Genomic DNA, 22553 nt, shown 5'->3' with positions numbered 1-22553 from the left:
CAGATGGCAGAAGTGTCGGAGGATGATGTGTTGGATCCAGAGGTTGGTGGGGTGGTACGTGAGGACGAGGGGGATTCTGTTTTGGTTTTTATTGCGGGGAGGGGGTGTGAAGGATGAGTTGTGGGAAATGCGGAAGACACAGTGGAGGGCATTCTCGACCACTGAGGGGGGGAAGTTGCGGTCCTTGAAAAATGAGGACATCTGAGATGTGCGGGAGTGGAATGCCTCATCCTGGGAGCAGATGTGGCGGAGGCGAAGGAATTGGGAATAGGGGATGGCATTTTTGCAGGAAGGTGGGTGGGAGGAGGTGTATTCAAGGTAGCTGTGGGAGTCAGTGGGCTTGAAATGGATATCAGTTTCTAGGTGGTTGCCAGAGATGGAGACAGAGAGGTCCAGGAAGGAAAGAGAGGTATTGGAGATGGTCCAGGTGAACTTAAGGTTGGGGTGGAAGGTGTTGTGAAGTGGATGAACTGTTCGAGCTCCTCGTGGGAGCACAAGGCGGCGCCGATACAGTCATCAATGTAACGGAGGAAGAGGTGGGGTTTAGGGCCAGTGTAGGTACAGAAGAGGGATTGTTCCACGTAACCTACAAAGAGGCAGGCATAGCTTGGGCCCATGCGGGTACCCATGGCCACCCCCTTTGTCTGTAGGAAGTGGGAGGAATTGAAAGAGAAGTTGTTGAGGGTGAGGATGAGTTCGGCTAAGCGCATGAGGGTGTCAGTGGAGGGGGACTGGTCGGGCCTGAGGGACAGGAAGAAGCGGAGGGCCTTTAGGCCATCTGTATGGGGAATGCAGGTATATAGGGATTGGACGTCCATGGTAAAGATGAGGTGTTGGGGACTGGGGAATTGGAAGTTCTGGAGGAGGTGGAGGGGGTGGGTGATGTCACAGACACAGGTAGGGAGTTCCTGGACCAAGGGGGAGAAAATAGAGTCCAGATAGGTGGAGATAAGTTCGGTGGGGCAGGAGCAGGCAGAGATAATGGGTTTGTGGATTTTGGGAAGGAGATAGAAGCAGGCGGTGCGGGGTTGGCGAACGATGAGGTTGGAGGCTGTGGTTGGGAGGTCACCTGAGCTGATGACATTGTGGATGGTTTGGGAGATGATGGTTTGGTGCTCGGGATGGGGTCATAATCAAGGGGGCAGTAGGAGGAGGTGTCGGAGAGTTGGCGCCTGGCCTCGGCGATGTAGAGGTCAGTATGCCATATACAATTGCGCCTCCCTTGTCCGCGGATTTTGTGGTGAGGTTGGGATTGGAGTGGAGGGAGCGGAGGGCTGCACATTCTGCGGGGGAGAGGTTGGAGTGGGTGAGAGGGGTGGAGAGGTTGAAGCGATTGATATCTCGATGGCAGTTGGAGATGAAGAGGTCAAGGGAGGGTAGGAGGCCTTGGAGGAGTGTCCAGGAGGAGGGGGTGTGTTGGAGGCAGGAGAAGGGGTCAGTAGAGGGAGGGTTAGGCTCACGATTGAAGAAGTAAGTGCTGAGGCGGAGGCAGCGGAAAAACTGCTCAATGTCCAAACGTGACCGATATTCGTTGATGTGTGGGTGGAGGGGGACAAAGGTGAGCCCTTTACTGAGGACTGACCTTTCGTCCTCAGTAAGAGGGAGGTTTGGGGGGAATGGTGAAGACTCGGCAGGGCTGGGTGCTGCTGTCTCCTCTGGAGCTGCTGGCTGTGGAGGCAATGGGTGGAGCGACGTCGGCATTGGTAGTGGGCGGATTTGCGTCGGCGGTGGTGGTTGGAGTTGCATCGGCGTCGGCGGTGGGCGGAGCGGCGTCAGCGGTGGGCGGAGCGGGGTAGGCGGCAGCAGCAGCGGTAATGGTAGGTGCGTCCTCAGTGTCTATGGTGTTGGCCTCGGAAATGGAGGCAGTGGCATTAGCAGCGGTGTCAATGGCGTTCGCTGTCCCGGAAGTGGGGTACCTGGCGGCGGCAGACGTGACGTCATCCATGGGTGCTCCGACAGTGGCCACATGTCCAATGGTGGCGGGCACATTGTGGGGAAGGTCCTGGGTAGGGTTGGGGATTTGGGAGGTGGAATAGGCCCGTTTTGGGTGGCAGGCACCAGTAAGTTTACTATACTTACGGTTTTTAGTTTCCAATAAAGCTGAGTAGAATTGTGAGTTCAGGTTGTGGATCCTACGAAGAATAAAAAACAGGAGAGATCCTTTGCAGGTCTGGGAGAGGGAGGCTCTGAGCTGAGGTCGGCTTGATTGTAGTGCCAGGAGATGCCGACGTATTGCTGCGAGTGTGTGTTTCAGGAGGCGCAGGGAGAAACGCTTCTGAAGGATCTCAATGTTCTGAATGTAGACATTGTCACGGTTGGGGCCAAATTGGGAAGGCCTGAATGTGGACTGTAGTCCATTGGGGATGATCTGGTTCCGTAGGCAGGTACTAAGAAAGGTGATGTGGCTGTAGTACCTGATTTGCTTCAGGACATGGTCGAGCAGTTTCAAGGCCGAAGAGATTACGAGAGAGTTGCAGTGGGAGAGAGATCCACTGAGGTTGTTTCGGAAGGAGGAGGGTAACTTCTTCAGGGTAAGCATCCTTAGAAGAGGCTTTGCAGTGGGGTTGAAATTGTTTCAGAGATAGTAGGAACTGTAGATGCTGCAGAATCTGAGATAACAAGGTGTAGAGCTGGATGAACACAGCAGGCCAAGCAGCATCAGAGGAGCAGGAAGGCTGACGTTTCAGGCCTAGACCCTTCTTCAGAAATGGGGGAGGGGAAGGGGGTTCTGAAATAAATAGGGAGAGAGGGGGAGGCGGATAGAAGATGGATAGAGGAGAAGATAGGTGGAGAGGAGACAGACAGGTCAAAGAGGCAGGGATGGAGCCAGTAGAGGTGAGTGTAGGTGGGGAGGTAGGGAGGAGATAGGTCAGTCTAGGGAGGACGGACAGGTCAAGGGGGCGGGATGAGGTTAGTAGGTAGGAGATGGGGGTGGGGCTTGGGGTGGGAGGAGGGGATAGGTGGGAGGAAGGACAGGTTAGGGAGGCGGGGACGAGCTGGGCTGGTTTTGGGATGCGGTAGGGGGAGGGGAGATTTTGAAGCTTGTCAAGTCCACATTGATACCATCCGGCTGCAGGGTTCCCAAGCGGAATATGAGTTGCTGTTCCTGCAACCTTCGGGTAGCATCATTGTGGCACTGCAGGAGGCCCAGGATGGACATGTCGTCTGAGGAATGGGAGGGGGAGTTGAAATCGTTCGCGACTGGGAGGTGCAGTTGTTTAGTGCAAACCGAATGTAGGTGTTCTGCAAAGTGGTCCCCAAGCCTCTGCTTGGTTTCCCTGATGTAGAGGAGGCCACAACAGGAACAGTGGATGCAGTATACCACATTAGCAGACGTGCAGGTGAACATCTGCTTGTTAACACAGACATTAATGGCTAAACGATGAAAAAATTAAATCATAGTAGTCACTAAAGAAAAAAATCTGACAGGTGAACTCACAGAGATATTATACATTGCTAGGGTCCGATATCTTTCCTGGTTATCTTTTAATCGCAGCTCTACAGCTAAAGACATGGATCGAATTTTGGCAATTGTACTTAGTACATATTTCAAATCCTCCAAAGAGTCTGGAGCTCTCTTTAGAGCAACTGAAAGTTCCTGTAAATGGTAAAAGAAAATTAGTCAAAAATTACAAATACAAAACTATTGCCTTTCCCACAGTGTGCAATTTTTCCAAAACAAATAACATTGAATTAAAACAACCTAATTGCAATTCATTCAGGCATCATCCACAGAAAACTGTTGATGGCTTTTACAATAAATTGTTGATGTAAAATAAAACAGTACTTCCAGGTTATTAACTGTACGTTAATTACCTTGAATTGTTATTTTGAGATGGTTTTGTGCAACGAAAATCGTGTCTCACAAACTTGATTGAGTTTTTTTTGAGGAAGTTACCAAAAAGACTGATGAGGGCAGAGTAGTAAATGTTGTTTATTTGGATTTTAGTAAAGCCTTTGACAGGGTTCCGCATGGTAGACTAATTAATAAAGTTAGGTCACATGGGATTCAGGGTGAGCTTGCCAATTGGATACAAAATTGGCTTAACAGCAGGGGACAGAGAGTAATAGTGGAGGTAACAAGGTGTAGAGCTGGATGAACACAGCAGGCCAAGCAGCATCAGAGGAGCAGGAAGGCTGACGTTTCGGGCTTAGACCCTTCTTCGGAAATGGGGGAGGGAAAGGGGGTTCTGAAATAAATAGGGAGAGAGGGGGAGGCGGATAGAAGATGGATAGAGGAGAAGATAGGTGGAGAGGAGACAGACCGGTCAAAGAGGCGGGGATGGAGCCAGTAAAGGTGAGTGTAGGTGGGGAGGTAGGGAGGAGATAGGTCAGTCCAGGGAGGACGGACAGGTCAAGGGGGCGGGATGAGGTTAGTAGGAGATGGGGTGGGGCTTGAGATGGGAGGAGGGGATAGGTGGGAGGAAGGACAGGTTAGGGAGGCGGGGACGAGCTGGGCTGGTTTTAGGATGCGGTAGGGGGAGGGGAGATTTTGAAGCTTGTCAAGTCCACAGTGATACCATTGGGCTGCAGGGTTCCCAAGCGGAATATGAGTTGCTGTTCCTGCAACCTTCGGGTAGCATCGTTGTGGCACTGCAGGAGGCCCAGGATGGACATGTTGTCTGAGGAATGGGAGGGGGAGTTGAAATGGTTCGCGACTGGGAGGTGCAGTTGTTTAGTGCGAACCAAGCTCAGGTGTTCTGCAAAGCGTTCCCCAAGCCTCCACTTGGTTTCCCCGATGTAGAGGAGGCCACAACGGGAACAGCGGATGCAGTATACCACATTAGCAGATGTGCAGGTGAAAGTCTTCTTGGGGCCTGGGATGGGGGTGAGGGAGGAGGTGTAGGGGCAGGTGTAGCACTTCCTGCGGTTGCAGGGAAAAGTGCTGGGTGTGGTGGGGCTGGAGGAGAGTGTGGAGCGGAGGGTTAGGGTTAGGGTTAGGATTAGGGTTGTTTTTCGGACTTGAGCCCTGTGAACAGCAGTGTTCCACAGGGATCGGTTCTGGGTCCTCTTTTGCTTGTCATTTATATAAATGATTTGGATAAAAATATAGAAGGCATGATTAGTAAGTTTTAGGGCAACACCAAAATTGGTGGCATAGCAGACAGTGAAGAAGGTTTTCTAAGCTTACAAAGAGATCTTGATCAAATGGGTCAACGGGCTGAAAAATGGCAGATAGGGTTCAATCTGGATAAATGCGAGGTATTGCATTTTGGTACGACAAACAAGGGTAGGGCTTATACAATTAATGATAGGGCCTTGGGTAGGTTCGTAGAACAGAGGGACCTGGGGATGCAGGTATATAATTCTTTGAAATTTGCGTCACATATAGAGAGGGTGGTTAAAAAGGCATTTGGCACGCTTGCCTTCAATGCTCAGAGTACTTTGAGTATAGGAGTTGAGAAGTCATGTTGAGGTTGTACAGGGCATTGCGAATCTTCTTCTGGAATACCATGTCCAGTTCTGGTTGCCCAGTTTTGGAAGGATATTATCAAGCTGGAGAATAGATTTACCAGGATATTGCCAGGTATGGAAGGTGTGAGTTATAAAGATAGGCTGGATAAGCTGGGACTTTTTTCACTGGAACATGGGAGGTTGAGAGGCAACCTGATTGAAGTTTACAAAACAATGTGAGGTAAAAATAGAGTTAATGGTGGTTGTCTTTTCCCTAGGATAGGGCATTTCAAGACTAGGTGGCACATTTTTAAGGTGAGAGGAAAGAGAGTTAAAAAAGAGATAAGAGACAATTTTTTTACAGAGTTTGTTTCGCTTCCTTGAGCATCACTGAGACAAAACTCTGGCATTGTGGGTCTATCTACACCATGTAGATTGCAGCAGTTCAAAATGGCAGCGCACCACCACTTTCTCAAGGACAACAAGCAATAAGCAATATATGCTGGGCCCTGCCAGTGATGCCCCACTTTTCATGAATGAATTAAAAAATTATGAAACAGCAAATGGCACCAGACCTCGTGAGGTGAATAGCCTGTCTCTGCGTTTTAAATTCTAATATTGTGGTGCGTGTTTATTCACAACACTGCACTTCTTATTGAAAATACAAAACTTTAATAAAGTTTTAGATGCAGAAAAGAATCCGATGTTTTGCCTATTTAAAGCAATCAAACAAATTTTTGAACAATGTGATTTCCCTATGCTCTAGGTTATCCTCCGCCAACAAATCACGGTATGCATATGGAATGAGCTACCAGCGAGTACATTAAAAACATTTCAAAGGTATTTGGACAAATACATGGATAGGAAAGGTTTAGAAGGATATGGGCCAAATGCAGGGAGATGGGGTTAGCATGGATGGACATTTTGGTCGGCATGGACCGGTTTCAGCCGAAGGGTTTGTCTCTGTGCCGTAGGACTCTATGACTCTAATAGTCGGCATGGCTATTTTAAGGAGAAGTCTTGTCTGACCAATGTGATTGAGTTTTTCAGAGAGGTAAGCAGGTGCATGCATGAGGGAAATACATTCAATGTAGTCCATTTAGACTTCTGCAAGGCTTTTGATAATGTCCCACATGGGAGACTGATAGCGAAAATAAGAGATGATGGGATCCAAGTAAATTTGGCAAATTGGATACACAATTGGCTGTGTGGCAGGAAGCAGAGGGTCTAGGGGTGTTTTTGTGACTGGAATCCTGTGTCCAGTGGGTTGGGGCCCTTTATGTTTGTGCTATGTACAAATGATTTAGACATGAATGTAAGAGAGGTGGCCAGTAAGTTTGTAGATGGGGCAGCAGAGTGGCTCAGTGGTCAGCACTGCTCCCTCACAGCACCAGGGACCTGGGTTTTGATTCCAACCTCAGGCAACTGTCTGTGTGGAGTTTGCATGTTCTCCCCATGTATGTATGGGTTTCTGCCAGGTGCTCCCATTTCCTCCCACAGTCCAAACACGTGCTAATTGGGTGGATTGGCCATTCTAAATCGCCCATCGTGTTCAGGGATGTGTAGGTTAAGTGCATTAGCAGTGGGAAATTCAGAGAGAGGGTAGGGGATGGGTCTGCATGGGATGCTCTTTGGACGGTCAGTGTGGACCTGTTGGGCCAAATGGCCTGTTTCCACACTGTGGGGAATCTATGATTCTATGTAACCCAAGTTAGCTATAATCTATACTGTTGCTTCATATGAAAAAGTTACACAGTCTATATACACATTGTCACTATATGAGAAACAGAACTGTTCTAGAAGTTTTATAATACAATGTTTAAGCAATCAAGGCCCCAACTCTCCCCTTACAAATATTTGCTCAGGGCATAACTTTTGTGTTATTTTTTAAAAGTATATTTTAAACAAAAATATAAATTCTAATAATTTAAGTTAAAAAGTTACCTCTAGTTCATTTCTCAGAGTATAGAGTTCCCGTTTGGCAGATTCATTTAGACAATACCCAAGGGAATGTACCCATGAGTTTGCATTTTCTTGGACACTAAATGCCAAGGGTCGCAACTGGAGCCGAATACACTGTTCATCTTTCACCATTGGCTGCTCTGCCACCTCCTCACTGATTCTGGTGTAAAACTGCAACTTCTCATCGTAGCTAACGCAAGAAGGATTCCTCGCTGCAAACTTATCCACAACAATAGACTTATCCATCTTCCACAAGGATCTGTACTTCTTCCAGCGATTCAGATACTTGCTCAAAGAACCAAGAAGTTTTTGGAGGTTTTGACTGGTAGAAACAGCTTGCTCTATAATCTGTGGATACTGAGAAATGTCACTGTAAAAACTGAAGATGATTGGTTCATCATCTCCTTCAACATACTGTGGTGAACATTCAATGCAGGATCCATGCATCCACCGTACAAATAGCTAAAACACATGAAAGAAGTACAATTAAAACATTGCATTTAATAGGCTCAAAATAACCAAACCAACTGACAGAAAGATTATGGTCTTTCAGAAAATCAATGGATACGGGAAGCAGGCAGGATAGTGGAGTCGAAGCCCAAGGTCAGCCATGATCGCATTGAATGGGGGAGCAAACTTGACCTGCTATATGGTTTAATACTGCTCCTTTTCTTGTTTTTTATTATTTCAATCAATCACAATTACTGTCCCTTGAACTTAACAAAACATGCATTTGGGCTGGGAGACTGACTGATTTACCCAATTCTGTGCATAAATTGCTAGAATGAAGAGTGAACTTGTGCAGGAAGGAATATAGGTGAACACTAAGACAAAGACTCAACAATGACCCAATGACTAAATTCACTTGGTGACATCATGGCAATATCTCCTATTATTTCAAATGCATTCTTTCTCAACAAAAGGTACAATGCACATTCTACTATCCCAGATGACTCCACATTAAAGACAGCCCAGCTAAGGGGGTGTGAAGACCTGGAGCACTGTGTAATATTAAAACAGTAGAAGTATGTGGAAGCCACCTGAAAGGCAGTGCAGCCCATTAAATAATAAAAAAACCCTAAAAATTATAAACTACATCTAATTCTGTAAGAACACACATTTTGTTGAAACTGCTCATTGTGCACTCAGATAGCTGTCAGTCATCATCTAAATGAAGCATTCTTCTCAACAATGCCTCTATCACTCAAAGCCCATTTGCCAACAAACCAATCAACAAATCCTGCTCATACAGTATAAAAATGCTGTTGTCCTCCATGTTGACATTGAATATTGACCTGATGAGTGCAAGATGAAAAGCTTTGACAAAAAGTGTCTTTTGTTAGCAGTATTCAATTTTAGTTAACCTTAGTTGTTTCCACGCAGTCTTTTATGTTCTGGAGAGTCAGCTGATAAACTTCAGAGGCAGTGGGTTTTAGGACAATCTCAGGGGCAGAGAGGTGGACTTCAACTTGGAACAGGGGATTGGATCCAAGAATAGAAACATTAATCTGTTGAAGATTTCTGCAGAGAAACAGTTGATGACTTTAGACATGACATGAACAAATGAGCAAGCAACTACAGCATCCCTGTTCAGGTTCAATTTTTATTCTAGGGATGGGCTATAAACGCTGGCCAGCCAGCAACATCCATGTCCCACGAGAAAATAAAATACGTGTTTTACTTGTAGCAATAATAAAGTCACATGTTTTCCTGGTTGGGCTGAATTGGTGTTGGTTAATGTCCTCCTGAATCATAACCGGCCCCTGTTCTCATGATGGAGTTGCGGACTGCTCACGTTAACTACTCATTCACACAACGTGGGCACCACTAGCAAGGATAATATTATAGAGTCATACAGCATGGAAACAGACCATTCAGTCCAACCAGTCCAAGCCGAACATAATCCCAAATTAAACTAGTCCCACCTACCTGCGCTTGGCCCTCCAAACGTTTCTTTTTTGTGTACTTATCCAAATGTCTTTTAAATGTTGTAGTTGTACCTGCATTCACCACTTCCTGTGGAAGTTCATTCCACATGCAAACCACTTTCTGTGTAAAAAAAAAATGCCTCTCATGTCTTTTTTAAATCTTGCTCCTCTCACTTTAAAAAATGTGCCCCCAGTCTTGAAATCGCCCCTCCCAAGGAAAAGACACTTTCCATTCACCTTATCTATACCCCTCATTATTTTATAAACCTTTAAAAGGTCACTTCTCAACCTCTAAGCTTCAGTGAAAAAAGTCCCAGCCTATCCAGCCTCTCCCTATAAGTCAAATGCTACATTCCAGCAACTTCCTTGTAAATCTCTTCTGAATTCTCTACAGTTTAATAATATCCTTCCTATAACTGGGTGACCAGAACTGGACACAGTACTCCAGAAGGGGCCTCACCAACGTCCTGTGCATCCTCAAGGTAACGTCCCAACTCCTATATTCAAAGTTCTGAGCAATGAAGGCAAGCATGCTAAATGCCATCTCAACCACCTTATCTATATGTGATACAAACTTCAAAGAATTATATACCTGAATGCCTAGGTCTCTCTGTTCTACAACACAACGCACAACCCTACATTTAATTGTATAAGTCTTGACTTTGTTTGTTTTTCCAAAATTGAATAGCTCACATTTATTCAAATTAAACTCCACCTCTTCAGCCCATTAACCCAAATGATCAAGATTTCTTTTTAATCTTAGAAAACCTTCTTCACTGTCCACTACACCACCAATCTTGGTATGATCTGCAAATTTACTAACCATGCTTTTTAGATTTTCATTTAAATCATTTATATAAATGACAAACAAGAGTGGACCCAGTATCAATCCCTGTGGAACACCACTGGTCACAGGCCTCCAGTCCAAAAAACAACCCTCCATCATCCTCTCTATCTCCTGTTGTTAAGCCAACCCTGAACCCCATGTGATCTAACTTTAGTAATTTGTCTACCGTGTGGAACCTTGTCAAAGACTTTACTAAAGTCCAAGCAAACAATGTCTACCACTCTGCCTTCGTCAATCTTCTTGGTTACTTTCTCAAAAAACTCAATCAAGTTTGTGAGACATAATTTCCCTTAAATAAAATCATGCTAACTATTCCTAATCATTCCTTGCTTCTCCAAATGCATATAATTCTTATCCTTCAGAATCACTTCCAACAACTTACCCACCATCGAAGTCAGACTCACAGGCCTATAGTTCCCAGGGTTCTCCTTCCATCAACTTCTTAAACAAAGGGACAACATTAGCCACTCTCCAGTCATCCCACAACTCACCGGTATTTATAGATGAAACAAATATTTCTACAAGGGGCCCAACAATTTCCTTGCTAACTTTCCACAAGGTCTTGGGATACACTAGATCAGGTCATGGAGATTTATCCACCTTTATATTTCTAAGACCTCCAGCACTTCCTATTTACTATCAATTTCTTAACTCGCACATAAAGTTTCCTGACTGAGGCAAACATAAAGTGTCCCTTTACATTCCAAGCATGCAAACTCAAACTCAATACATGTGAACTTCTTAAGAATTTGATACAACTCTATAACAAAGTGATGGCTCTTACAGGGTTCAGAAACTGGACTAACCAAAATAAACCCACAACAAAATGTTTTGTTTTTCATTCATCAGTGAAATTTGGACATCACTGCTAAGATTTGCTGTCAAACTTAATTGCCCTTGAGAAGGGGAAGGTGAGCTGCCTTCTTAAATCTCTGCAATGCATGGAGTTGTGGGGGCATCCACAACGCTGTTAGGAAGCAAATTCCAGGATTTTGACTCAGTGACACTGAAGAAATGACATTATCTTTTCAAGTCAGGATTGTATGTTACTTGGAGGTAATTAGCAATTGATGGTGCTTCCAATTATACAAGGTGATGGTTCAAGGGGTTATTGTTCATGATGGCAAATATCACTAGGACTGTAATAACTATTCAGAGCCTGGCATCCCATCACCAATCACTCTTTATTTACAAATGATAGCCTTTGACAATGGGTCCCCTACAGACAGAAACTGGGGAATGTATAATAGGGGACAAAGAAATGGCTAGGCAACTGAATACATACTTTGGTTCTGTCTTCACAAAAGAGGACACAAATCAGATACCAGAAATGTGGAGAATGCAAGATTTAGTGAGAGGGAAGAATAGAGGGAGATCAATATTAGTGGAGAAATGGTGCTGGGAAAATCGACGGGATTGAAGGCAGATAAATCCCCAGAGCCTGATAATCTACATCCCAGAGTACTTAAGGAAGTGGCTCTAGAAATAGTGGATGCATTGGTGGTCATCTTCCAGGATTCTATAGACTCTGGAACAGTCCCTGCAGATTGGAGGGTAGCTAATATCATTCCAATATTCAAAAAGGGAGGTAGAGAGAAAACAGGGAATTATAGACCGGTCAGCCTAACATTGGAAGTAGGGAAAATTCTCGAATCCATTATCAAGGCCTTTATAGTGGAGCATTTAGAAAGCAGTGGCAGGGTCAGACAGAGTCAGCATAGATTTATGAAGGGGAAATCATGCTTGACAAATCTGTTGGAATTCTATGAAGATGTAGCTAATCGAATTGACAAGGGAGAGCCCGTCAATGTGGTATATTTGGACTTTCAGAAAGTGTTTGACAAAGTCCTGCATAAAAGATTATTGTGCAAGATTAAAGCGCATGGGATTGAATGAAGTATATTGAGATAGATGGAATACTGGTTGGCAGAGAGGAATCAAAGAGGAGGAATTAATGGGTCCTTTTCAAATTGGCAGGCAGTAACTAGTGGGGTGCCACAGGGATTGGTGCTGGGACCCCAGCTATTCAGAATATATATCAACGATTGGGATGAGGGAACAAAATCTAACATCTCAAAGTTTGCAGATGATACTGATTTGGGTTGGAGGGTGAAGTGTGACGAGGATGCAGAGATCCTTCAGCATGACCTCGAAAGGTTGGGTGAGTGGGAAAATCAATGGCAGATGCAGTATAGTTTGGATAAAACCGAAGTTATTCATTTTGGAAGTAAAAACAAGAAGGCAGATTACTACCTGAATGCCTGTAAGTTGGGAGAGGGGAGTATGCAGCAGGACCTGGGTGTCCAGTCGCTGAAGGTAAGCATGCAAGTACAGCAGGCGATAAAGAAGGAACATGGTATGTTGGCCTTCATTGTGAGGGAGATTTCGAGTACAGGAGCAGGGATGTGTTGTTACAGTTATACAGAGCCTTGGTGAGGCCACACCTAGAATACTGTATGCAGTTTTGATCTCCTTTTCTGAGGAAGGATACTCTTGCTCTCGAGGGAGTACAGCGAAGGTTTACCAGGGTGATTCTGGGGATGGCAGGACTGATGTATGAAGAAAGATTGACTAGATTAGGATTGTTCTCACTGGAGTTCAGGCAAATGAGGGGTGATTCAAAGAGACTTATAAAATTCTACCAGGACTGGACACAGTAGATGCAGGGAGGATGTTCCCAATGGTGGGGGTGTTCAGAACCAGGGATCATCGTCTGAGGATTTGGGGTAGACCATTTAGGACTGAGATGAGGAGACATTTCTTTAGCCAAAGAGTGGTGAGCCTGTGGAATTCATTACCACAGGAAGTAGTTGATGCCAAAACATTTAATGTATTCAAGAGGTGGCTAGATATGGCACTTGGGGCAAATGGATCAAAGGTTATGGGGAGAAAGCAGGATTAGGCTATTGAGTTGGATGATCAGCCACAATCATGATGAATGGCAAAGCAGGCTCGAAGGGGTGAAAGACCTCCTCCTGCTCCTATCTTCTATGTTTCTATGTCACTGCCTCTCCCTTAGTTAGGTATTCCAGGGGCTCAATATTCCTAACATTCATCCTGTTATATCAGCAAGGTCTCCCTATTGGACCTGATTAACAGCCCCAGTAAGTCAACTCCTATTCTATGAGGTCCAGCTGGCGGACCTCGTTACAATCACTATATCCCTCCCCCACTCAGACTACAGACACATAGCTATCCGATTCATTTCAGAGCCTCCTGGGGTGTTTTAACACTGGGTAACGAACAGGAGTTCGCCTCTTGTGCCTATAGTGCCTTGGTAGACTTTCACTCCCTTCTTCCGGATGCAGAAGTGTCGATTCAGAGGACTCAACAATGTTTGACGGAGAGGATGAATCAGTGGGTCCCTGAAATATTTCTGAAAGCTCCAAAGGCAGGGCAAGCTTTGCTCCTGCACAGTCTGCAAATGTGTAGCTTTCAAATGGTCCACATCCTTATTCAGGATAGTCCTACCAATCCAAACTTTATAAGTCACTGGTCCTGATATCACATCAATCATGCCTCTTAACCATTTCCATGATTCTCTCATCAAACTTTGTCACCTGTATCAAACTGTCTCTCTTGCTTGGTGGACCTTTGCATTCGGCACTGGAGTTCCTGATGCCATTTCACTGTCCCCTCCAGGTCCACAAATATCAAAGGTAAACCTCGGACTTTGTTGCATGTTGACAATGCCAAATCCTTTCATGAGTTCAATGTTTTTAGTCATTGCACATGCCCAATCAAAGTGGCTGAATGTGTACAGTGTCCAATCGTCCAACACTGGAGCGACGATAGAAAAACTGCACACATCTTTTGCGACACTCAGAGTCCTGGAGGTAATTGTCACAGATAACAGGCCATCGTTTACCAGCACGGCCTGGTGCAGAGTCTTTTAACCATTAGCAACTCTGCCAGTGCTATCCCTGTAGTCAAATGTGGTGTGGTTCTATAATCAAACAAGAACTGACAACTTGGTATCTAGTGAGGCTATAGGCTGTTTCTTAAGTCCAGTCTTCAAATTTTGGACTGCTCTTTCTGCCAGGCTAGAAGATGATGGGTGGTATGGATCTGTCCTAATAAGTCCTTATCGATTTTAGGAAGTAACTAAAGTCCGTGCTGGTAAACGATGGCCCGTTATCTGTGACAATTACCTCCAGGACTCTGAGTGTCGCTCCAGTGTTGGACAAATGGACACTGTACACATTCAGCCACTTTGCTTGGGCATGTGCAATGACTAAAAACATTGAACCCATGAAAGGACTTGGCACTGTCAACATGCAACAAAGTCCAAGGTTTACCTGGCTATTCCCACGGGTGTGGGGAAGCTGCTGGCAGTAATTTTTGGCCTTGTTGACACTCTTGGGGCTATTCCGCCAATGCAGCTATGTCTGCATCCAAGCCTGGCCACCAGTCATAACTTTGCCAATGTCTTCATTTTGGAGACCCCTGGATGTCCCTCGTGGAGTTCAGCCAGTATTTGTGGTGATCTTTGCTTCGAACAATCACTCTCACTCCCCATAACGAGACGCCATCCTCTATGTTAGCCAGTCTCTCCGGGTCCAAGAAGGATGCATAAGCTATTGGGCGTTCCTCTCCAGCGGGCCACCCGTGAGCTAATACCACCCTAATGTCATATGGGGAGGCATTGCACATCAATACCAAATCTTTCTTGGGATCACAGTGTGCCAACACATTACAGAATGATAGTTGCTTCTTTACTTCATTGAAAGCTAGGCCTGTCTATAAGATCATTTCCAAGGCTGACCCTTTTTTAGGAGTTGATACAATGGTGCCAGGATGAATGCTAGGCTGTGTATGAACTTTCCGTAATAATTTACCAGACCCAGAAATTACCTAAGCTCCTATACTGGTGTGAGGAGCTGGGGCATCTTTGATCACCCTAACTTTGTCTTCCAATGGGAGCCTTGGTAGGTCACTTGGCAGGACCCTGGAAAACACATTTTTCCCTTCAGAGGCATACGCCTGCATTGGAAAAATGCCTTAGGACTATATCTATGTTCTCTAAGTTTTCCATGTCAGGACTTCATTTAGGTAAATGGCGACCTGAGGTAGACCTTGCAAGATGTTCTCCATTATCTGCTGAAAAATTGAACAGGTTGATGATGTTCCGAAAAACTGTCTCGTATATTGGTACATGCCCTTATGGGTATTAATTGTAGCATACTTCTGAAAGTCCTGGTCTAAATGCAATTGCAAGTAAGCATAGCTCATGCCTTGACAACTCATTCACTTTCCAGTTTCCTGAGTTCTTTCATCTTGTACTAACCAAACTTCCCCACCACTGTTCCCTTCCTGCACGCTACCTCACCACCATTCCCTTCCTGTCTGTCTTTTCAAAAACTCACATTCACTTGAATATTTAGTGATTTAGTGAATATTTAGTTAATTCATTTATTTTGTTCCAAATGCAATGCATATTTAAGAGCCATTTAATTTGTCTTTTTAATCTTTTTTCACCCTTTGACCTTATTTGCTCCTGTATCCTTATGCTTTCTGCAACACTCTGGGCACCATTACCAAAATAGTCCCCTGTAACGCTACCATCTCCTTTTACTTTATAAGCCATCATCTTCCTCTTTCCCCACCCCCACCCACTCATCGACACCACCACTATCCACACCCCACCCTCCCACCCACATCATAAACCCCCAAACACCTGCCCCATAAAAATTATTTTAAACCTTCTCTACAACCCTAATCTTGTCCCGGTATGATTCGAGTGAATTCTGTCAGACTGGAGCACTACCCTTCTATCGCAGTAACAGTGTCAGTGTGCTATGAACTGTAATCCATTTCTCCCACACACATGTTTAAGCCACACATTTACCTCCTTATTTACCCTGAGCCAATATGCCTGTGGCTCAGGGTGTAATCTTGAGATTATTATCTTGGAGGTTCTTCTTTTAAGTTTAGCTTCCAAAAATTCAACATCTTTCAGCAGAAGCTCCTTGCCAGTCCTATCAATGACTTAGTACCAACATGATCTAAGACAACTGGATTCCTCCCAACCCACTCGAAGTCCCTTTCAGGATTTTAAGATCACTATCCTGAGACTAGCTTTTTATTCTACATCTATTCAATTTAAATTATATTTCCCAGTTACCATGGTAGGAACTGAACATTTGTTTTTGGATCACTAGTTTGTGTCTCTGGATTACTAATCAATAGAACAAGACTATGTTACCTTTCCATTAATATTGTGACAGAAACCATAATTATTTTACTGGTATAAACCCATATCAAATCACCCCCACTTCTCTCAATCATAAAGACCAGACAGAAACAGAAATAAAATTGAAATGTTAAAAAAGAATCACTCAAAATAAGTACATTTTCTAGTGAGCAAATTTATGTGGTAGGGGAAGGAACAGACTACAGCCCTCAGTGTACCCAAACTACTATTCTGTCAAATGTGTTTCTACATTAAGAGTCTCACAGCATTTACCTTCACATCCATTTCAAAAACAACATTATACTTACTTTGAAATCATTTTGATGAGACAGTCATAAACTCTGCGCTCCCAGAATTTGTAGTACAGTGCCATTTTTGAAGCCTTCCCAGTATTGGTGTGGAAAACGAGACCTTCCATTTTTGTCAGCAAAGGCCCGATGGCTTTATATTTACTCACTAAATTCAGGATATCCTTTGTTCGTTCCTGTTCTACGTACTCATAAAATTCCTTTACTCCTAAGACAGACAACCAGAACATTTCACTTTGTTTGTGAAAATTTTACACCTTAGCAATACTGTTTTCCAAACTTTGAAATAATTCTACAATACCTGCAAGATCTTCTTTTGATTTGGGTGGTGGCCTTTTAAAGAGATCTGCCGACTCTATCGCTGCAAGTTTTGTTGCAATGTCTCTGACATTTTTATGGATCTGATTTACAAGGGATTCAAATTTTCCAATTGCTTGATCACAGCGACCAAGATAATCGTGAATACCTATTGAAAATAACAATCAAACTTTCTAGTTTAATCGCATCATATAGTAGTAGCATTTTTGATGTACATTAAATGGAAAGCATCTTTTTCTCCTAAGTCTCATTGTTGATTTTATTATTTTCAAGAGCAACAATCATCATATCATTAGTTATATCATTTGTGACTTTAAAACAGAGGAGATGAGGAGACAATGTTTCTCATGACAATTTTACATCGTAATCGCTTGCGGGCTTCCTGGGGGCACTCAATCACAGTAAATAGATGATCAGAAGAGGAGTGAGAGCGAGCAGGGATCAGAAAAGGATTGATGGATGGAGGTAGGGGATATGGATAAGATGTTAAATGAATATAATGCAACTGTCTTTAGCAAGGAAGAAGTCTGTGCAACACAGTAAAGGGAAATCCAAGGCTGAGGTAGGAAGAGGGCAACCACTAACTTCTACTGTAGTATATTTTTCCACTGGAACTCATTTAGAAAGAGATGACAGAGCAATTACAGCTGTTATCAGACCACCCAAATGCTGATACAAAAGGAACAAAATTAGTGATATTACCTAATGAATTCCAGTTTAGTCTTTTATAACCTGATCGAATAACTCGTTGAAGCTCTCGAATATGTTCTGTCATGAGTTTTGTCTCTGCTGAACTTAGGGAATCCATCAGTTTTGCATAACGATTTAGCATGTTTCTTAGTCCAGTGGTGTACCTAAAGACCCAAGTTGTAAAATATACACTGCATTATTCTTGCACCAAAATCAGTGAATTGTATTCTATACGAAAGAATAGCTGGCTTCAGCCACTCTGAATAAGGGTCAAATAGGTTTAGTTCATACCACTGTTACTTGTGACTCAAACATAGTGTTCTGAAGACCCAGTTCCAAGACTTAAGCACAAAACCTAGACAAACACTCCAGTGCAGTATTAAGGGAATGGTGCTCTAGTATGGCACCGTCTTTCATTATACTGTGGCCCAATCTGGTCTCTCGGGAGATGCTCCGAAGGCAAGATTTCAAAGTGTCCAAGCTGATTTGTAGAACTCAAACATTCTGAGTTACTGTGACAACACTTCAAACAGTACTTTTTTGACTATACAGCATATTAGGATGCTCTGAAGCTGTGGGAAATCTATGTATATGCACTTTCATTCATGCTTGAAACAAAACAGCTTCACAATAAAGTCTAAATGCACCTCATTGCTTGTGGGAAGAGAGGGTGTTCTTTTCCCATTATATTGAGGACTGCCTTGTAATCTGTTTATGAACAAGTCACACTGACTGGGAGCATCTAAGGAGCTTTCTCTGAATCAAACATCCCAATGGACAAAGGAAGGTGGGAGAATGCAGATAGAATGAGATCATTTATTTCCATTGTCCAAATGTGCTGTTGTTTTCTTAGGCTAAAATCATACCGGAGAAACTTTTGTTCCTGAAGAGCCACATTCCTGGCTAGTTGTGGTATTTGAAATCCTAATTGTTCCATATACTTGGACTCCATTATAATTTCTTGCAGTTCTGGGGAAAAATTCACTTCAAATTTGGAACTGACATCGTACCAGTCCTCATGAACAGTCAAATTCTATATTAGAGAAGCAAAGTCAACACTGAGAAACAGCAGATTAAAAGATGTAGAATAACAATGGTTATGCTTTAACATGTTATACTTAGCATAAGAATAACTGTGTATGTAAATTATATGACAGCCACAATTTGCTTGAAATTATTTGTGTTTAGCAACACAGTACCAGCAATAGTTTAGTTGGTAGCATCCTCAGCGCTGAGTCAGAAAGTTGCATTTCAAAACTGAGCACAAAAAATCCAGGCTGACATTCCATTGTAATATTGAGGGAGTGCTGCACTGTTGGAACTAGAATGTTTTAGATAAGATGTTAAATCAAGGCCCTGACTTTTTTCTTAAAGTGGGCATCAAAGATACCATGGCACCATTTCAATCATCCCAGGATCTTGGTCAATAATCAGCCTTCAATCAACATTACAACTATAACATTATCTGACCATTATATCACTGTTGTTTGCAGAAGTTGCTGTGCAAGTTGGCCAGTATGCTTTCTATATTACAACAGTGACTATATTTCAACAGTCCTTCATTGGCTGTAAAATACTTCAAGACATCTGATGTGTTACATTGGCCCATTGCCACAGAAACAAGCCACCAATAACAACAGTTTCATACCAATGTTAATACTCCACACAAGCCTCCTCCACACCCTCCTCACCATATGCTATCAGTAGAACATTCTATTCCTTTCTCCATCACGTACCTGTCAAGCATCCCCTTAAATGTCCCTATGCTACTTGCTTCAACTATTCCATGTGGTAATGAGTTCCATAATTCAAACACTTTTTGGATAAAGACATTTTCCTGAATTTCTTATCAGGTTTATTTGTGATGACCTTATATTAATGGCCCCTAGTTCTGGTCTCAAGAGGACATATTTTCCTCTAAGTGTCCCATTCATCATCTTAAAGATCTGTATTTGTCACCCTTTAGCATCCTTTTAGAAATAAGAAAGAACCGAGCCTCTTTCTTGATAAGAATATCTTCTCAGTTCAAGGTAGCATCCTTGTGAATCTTTTTACTCTAGTGTCTCGATATACAGTTAATGGAGGGCCCTGGGTTGTTGAATAAAGAGACCTAGGGGTGCAGGTGCATAGTTCCCTGAAAGTGGAATCGCAGGTAGACAGAGTAGTGAAGAAGGCTTTTGGCATGTTTGCCTTCATTAGTCTGAACATTGAGTATAGGAGTTGGGATGTCATGTTGTGGCTGTTGAGGACATTGGTGAGGCCACTTTTAGAAAACTGCATACAGTCCTGGTCACCCTTCTATAGGAAAGATGTTGTTAAACTTGAGAGGGTTCACAAAATATTTACAAGGACATTGCCAGGACTGGAGGGTTTGAGTTATAGGGAGAGGCTGAATGGGCTGAGGCTATTTTTCCCTGGAGCATCGGAGGCTGAGGAGTGATCCAGTAGAGGTTCATAAAATCATGGGGAGCATGGATAGAGTGAATAGGTCTAGAGTTGTGGAATCTAAAACTAGAGGCCATAGGTTTAAGGTGAGAGGGGAAAATTTTTAAAAGGGCCTAAGGATAACTTCTTCACGCAGAGGGTGGTGCGTGTATGGAACGAGCTGTTAGAGGAAGTGGTGGATTACAACATTTAAAAGGCATCTAGATGGGTATACGAATAGGAAGGTTTAGAGGGATATGGGACTTGGTCAGATTGGGATGTCTGGTCAGTGTGGATGAGTTGGACAAAAGGGTCTGTTTCCGTGCTGTATGAACCTTTGACTCTATATATGTTACAATAGGATGGTCAGAACTGCATACATTACTCCATGTATGATCTAATCAAGGTTCAATATGTGTTTAACATCACTTCTCTGCTTTTAAATTTACCCCTCTAGAAATCAAGTCTAGATCTTGCTTTGTTTGTAAGTGGTCTCATTAACCTGCATTGCCACATATAATGACTTGTGAATGAGTGCCCAGGTGAACTATTCTTCTGCCTGGTCTTCCTGCATTTTTGCAATAGGTGTTTAGTCTCTGCTCAGTGGCTTGTTCACAGCAGAATAGCTCTGGATATCTGCAATGCTCCTTTAATGCCACAGGATTCCTTAATGTTCCCATCTCAACGCGCCATCCCAACAGATGTTATTCTCATGGTACAGTTGATACAGCTTGTTAATAATTTGTAAACATGAGGGCTCATATTCTGTCTTACAAAACATAAACTAGGAGTTCTTACTCCGGGAGAGTTTATGGTATAAACAAATGATTATTGGTAATATAGAGTACAAAGGCCTCCATGGAATTTACAATACCATATTCAATACAAAACAATTATTAAATAACTACTTATTGTCCAGTTGCTTTATTTGATGCTAAATGAAGGTATGTATGGAAGGCCTGCAGGAAAGTAATTGCTTGTGAATTCTCAGTCATTGCTATACGGCATTTTCCTATAAATCAGCAGTCCCCAACATATAGTGTCTTTCAAAAGCAAAATGATGAGGAAGCTGGAAATCTGAAAAGAAAACAGGAAGTGCTGGAGAAACTCAGCAGATTTGGCAGCAGAGATAGTAAGAACTGCTGACGCTGGAGTCAGAGATAACACAGTGTGGAGCTGGAGAAACACAGCAAGCCAGGCAACATCAGAGGAGCAGGAAAATTGACGTTTCGGGTCGGGACCCTTCTTCAGAAATGGGGGAGGGAGTAGGGAGCCAGAAATAAATAGAGACAGGAGGGGTGGGGCTGGGGAAGGTAGGTGGGATGGTGATAGGTGAGTGCAGGTAAGCAGTGGTGGGGATTGGTCAGTGAGGTGGGAGGAACAGATAGGTGGGAGAGAAGATGGACAGGTTGTGTCAGGTCAAGGAGGCAGGAATGAGAGGCAGGGTTGGTCATGGGATGAGGCCAGGGGTGGGGAGATTTTGAAACTGGTAAAGCCCACATTGAGACCATTGGGCTGTAAGCTCCCAAGGCGGAATATGGGGTGCTGCTCCTCCAGTTTCCGGATGGCATCATAGTGACACTGGAGGAGGCCCAGGATGGACATGTCACCCAGGGAGTTGGAGGGGGAGTTAAAATGGTTTGCAACTGGAAGGTGTTGTCGTTTGTTGCGAACAGAGCACAGGTCTCCGAACCTCCACTTGGTCTCACCGACGTAGAGGAGGTCACATCGGGAGCAGTGGATGCAATAGACCACATTGACAGATGTGCAGGTGAACCTCTATTTGTTGTGAAAGGTTTGTTTGGTGCCTTGGATGGAGGTGAGGGGGGAGGTGTAGGGGCAGGTGTAGCACCTCCTGCGGTTGCAGGGAAAGATGTCGGGAGTGGTGGGGCTAGTGGGGAGTGTGGAGTGGACAAGGGAGTCAATGAGATAGCGGTCCCTACGAGTGGCAGATAGGGGCGGGGAGGGAAATATATTTTTGGTTGTGGGGTCGGAATGTGGGTGGCGGAAGTGGCAGAGAATGATACATTGGATTGGCCTTCTCCAGTGTCACAATGCTGCCACCCAGAAACTGGAGGAGCAGCACCTCATATTCCGCCTTGGGAGCTTACAGCCCAAAGGTCTCAATGTGGGCTTTACCAGTTTCAAAATCTCCCCACCCATGGCCTCAGCCCATGACCAACCCTGCCTCTCATCCTCACCTCCTTGACCTGACACAACCTGTCCATCTTCTCTTCCACCTATCCACTCCTCCCACCTCACTGGCCAATCCCCACCTCTCCCTACCTGCACTCACCTATCACTATCCCACCTACCTTCCCTAGCCCCACCCCTCCTCTCTATTTATTTCTGAGCTCCCTACCCCCTCCCCCATTTCAGAAGATTTGGCAGCATCTCTGAAAAGAGAAACAAAGTTAACATTTTGAGTACAGTATTCAGAAATGAGATAACACAGTGTGGAGCTGGAGGAACACAGCAGGCCAGGCAGC

At 44.0% G+C, this 22553-nt stretch overlaps 1 protein-coding gene across 1 annotated transcript in view; it reads right to left on the bottom strand.

The window, feature by feature from the left end:
- dnah10 (dynein axonemal heavy chain 10) overlaps nt 1-22553 on the bottom strand; it is a 218269-nt gene that overhangs the window by 145881 nt on the left and 49835 nt on the right. The window contains exons 15-21 of the mRNA XM_048611770.1: nt 18507-18673; nt 17653-17804; nt 16934-17098; nt 16633-16840; nt 8721-8877; nt 7339-7818; nt 3440-3598 (exon numbers count right to left, since the gene is read on the bottom strand). Coding sequence (XP_048467727.1) covers nt 3440-3598; nt 7339-7818; nt 8721-8877; nt 16633-16840; nt 16934-17098; nt 17653-17804; nt 18507-18673 — 1488 coding nt within the window. The remainder of the gene's footprint in view (nt 1-3439; nt 3599-7338; nt 7819-8720; nt 8878-16632; nt 16841-16933; nt 17099-17652; nt 17805-18506; nt 18674-22553) is intronic.

Source organism: Rhincodon typus, chromosome 24, assembly GCF_021869965.1.
Source record: "Rhincodon typus isolate 14 chromosome 24, sRhiTyp1.1, whole genome shotgun sequence".
NCBI classification, from domain to species: domain Eukaryota; kingdom Metazoa; phylum Chordata; class Chondrichthyes; order Orectolobiformes; family Rhincodontidae; genus Rhincodon; species Rhincodon typus.
Note: the sequence above shows the minus strand (reverse complement) of the source record. Positions and strands in the feature narration are given on the sequence as shown.